A 2,655-nucleotide genomic window follows, 5' to 3' on the forward strand; every position below is an offset into this window, starting at 1 on the left:
CTTCTTTCTATACATGATAAGCCATAACGCTTCATTTGAGGATCTGCAAGAAGAGTTCGGGCATAGTAGTGACACATTCCACCATCATATAAAACATTTTTTTGACATAGTTGTCCCTTCCCACGCCAAACGATTTTTGAAGCCTCCTTCTCCAATTCAAGTACATTCAAAAATTGAAAGAAATCCTAGGTTCTATCCTTACTTCAAGGTGATGGCATTTCTATCCTTGCCCAATATCTATTCATTTTCTTCCAGATTTTAAAAATTCACATATAATTTTCTTGTGCAGAACTACATCGGTGCAATTGATGGGACTCATGTGCCCATTACAATTTCACCTGACCAAGCTGCTCCTTTTAGAAACAGGAAGGGGACTCTCAGCCAAAACGTGATGGTAGCTTGTGATTTTGACCTAAATATCACTTTCATGTCTACTGGGTGGGAGGGATCCGCTACAGATGCTAGAGTTCTTCGATCTGCAATGAACAATGGATTCCATGTACCTCTAGGAAAGTTCTATTTGGTTGATGGTGGGTATGCTAACACCACGTCATTCCTTGCGCCTTATCGGGGAGTTGGATACCATCTAAAGGAGTATGGGCAAGGTCACCGTAGACCTCAGAACTACAAGGAGTTATTTAACCATCGCCATGCCATACTGAGGAATCATGTTGAAAGGACTTTGGGGGTTGTGAAGAAGCGCTTTCCCATCCTAAAAGCTGCCACATTTCACAAAATAAGGAATCAAGTGAAAATACCAGTAGCAGCTGTTGTACTTCACAATATTATTCGGTCACTCAAAGGGGATGAGGAATGGTTAGATAATCAACCAGATAATATCTCGCCACAAAACTTTGTTGATCTATTGGATGGCGATCAAGGCAACGATCAAGTAAATGTCCAAGGAAATAATCTTAGAGATGCAATAGCACAAGAAATGTGGAATGATTACCAAGTGCATAGAATTTGTTTGGAATATTAGCCCTCATGTATTCTGGCACATCTATTAGCCCTCATGTATTCTGGTTTAGTTTGGAATAGACCATATGTTGCTCTATTTGGTACATTTTATTTACTGTCACATTGTTACCTCTCTTAATATTTGGTTTAATCCATTTCTCACTGTTACAGAATAGAAATTTCAGCTAACTATTTTCAGCATAGAAATTTCAGCTAACTATTTCTCATTGTGTTATATAATATTAGTTAACATGTTTGGAAGGGGTTCTCCAAGAATCAACATGGTCTTATCAAAAAGTGCAACAAAGAAGCCTTCTCCTAAAGCTGGTGATCCAAGAAAACATGGAGGTTCTCCAAAAGGTACGCAAGTAGACTTAAGAGATATTAAGCGCCTCTTGGAATTCTACAACTAATGTTTCTTCCTTGTCTTGTGTAGAGAAATTAAGAGCTGCTTGGAACTCAACTCTAGAGAAGACTCTTGTGGACCTGTTGCATGAGCACAAGACAGCTGATTATAGGGGTCAAAATGGATGGACAACAGAAGCATGGAACAAAATTGTCAAGGAATTTCATCAGAGGGAACAATATGTCTATTTCACAAAGACACAAATACAAGATAAGGAAAGAGAGTTGAAAAGGGACTATAGGTTGCTAAAGGATGCAAAGAATCAAAGTGGAGCTCATTTTGATGAGAAGACAGGGAGGATTACGGCTGACCCAGCTTTATGGAAAAATATACTGACTTCTCATCCTAAGGCTAAAAAGTTCTGCAACAAGTCTTTTCCTCTATATGAGGCCTTGGGGGAGCTTTATGATGGTTAGTCTCATTACAATGTCCATTTTTCCAATATGTTATGTTGTCTACCCTTTTTAGTAAAACTTAATTGTGCAGGGCAAACAGCTGAAGGGACCTACAACTACACCTCCACCCAACTTCCAGATCTTACTCAAGTAGGAAATAGAGATGAGTTTCTCAACATACAACATGAACAAGATGAAGTGGAAGAAACCTTGCCAGCACATGAAGAAGATGATGTCCATGTTGTTGAGGCAGGAGATGCAACAGGTGAAAGGCATGATCCGGTGCCACAGAGAAGGACTACTGCTACAAGAGGTAACAATGAAGAAACAAGGACAAAGAGGCATAAAAAGGGCGATAACCTAGAAGGAATAATGGGAAGATACATTAACATGAGAATGAAGCAAGCTGAGGAAGAAGCCACACAACTAGCAAAAGAGAGGGAGGAAAAGGAAGTGAGTCAAGCTGCAGACTTCTCAATCAAGAAGTTCATATCCATTATTGGTACAATGGAAGTTACAAAGGAGGAAAAAGCGAAAGCTACAATGTCTTCAAGGACCTTGACAACAGGCAAATTTTCTTGAGTGCATGCGATGATGATGCCGAGTCTGCACTGATTTGGCTGAGAAACGAGATGGCTTAGCTGGTATGCTCTCTTCCTTTCCCTCTTCTCTTCCCACTAACTTTTCGAGGCTTGCATCTCTTCCTAGGTTGATTACTAGCCTGCAAGCATCCTTGGGCATTTCCATCTGCTATGCAGTCACTAACTAGATGCTTGAACATTTCCTATTTTCTCTTAAAATCTATTTGAACACCATAATAATAATGAACTGGTTATGGTTTATTTGAGCATTGCTATTTTTCCTTATGGTTTATTTCCTATTTTCCTATTTTAG

General features: G+C 39.4%; 1 protein-coding gene across 1 annotated transcript; it reads left to right on the forward strand.

Annotated features, from left to right (window-relative positions):
* Positions 1–1,211: 1,211 nt before the first annotated feature.
* Positions 1,212–2,405, forward strand: LOC103642369 (uncharacterized). The gene is made up of 3 exons (XM_020545837.2): positions 1,212–1,320; positions 1,397–1,777; positions 1,853–2,405. Exons 1-3 carry the CDS (start codon positions 1,212–1,214, stop codon positions 2,341–2,343), a joined length of 981 nt encoding a protein of 326 aa, XP_020401426.1. The 3' UTR covers positions 2,344–2,405.
* Positions 2,406–2,655: the final 250 nt, after the last annotated feature.

The sequence above is a fragment of the Zea mays genome, chromosome 10 (assembly GCF_902167145.1).
Source record: "Zea mays cultivar B73 chromosome 10, Zm-B73-REFERENCE-NAM-5.0, whole genome shotgun sequence".
NCBI lineage: Eukaryota > Viridiplantae > Streptophyta > Magnoliopsida > Poales > Poaceae > Zea > Zea mays.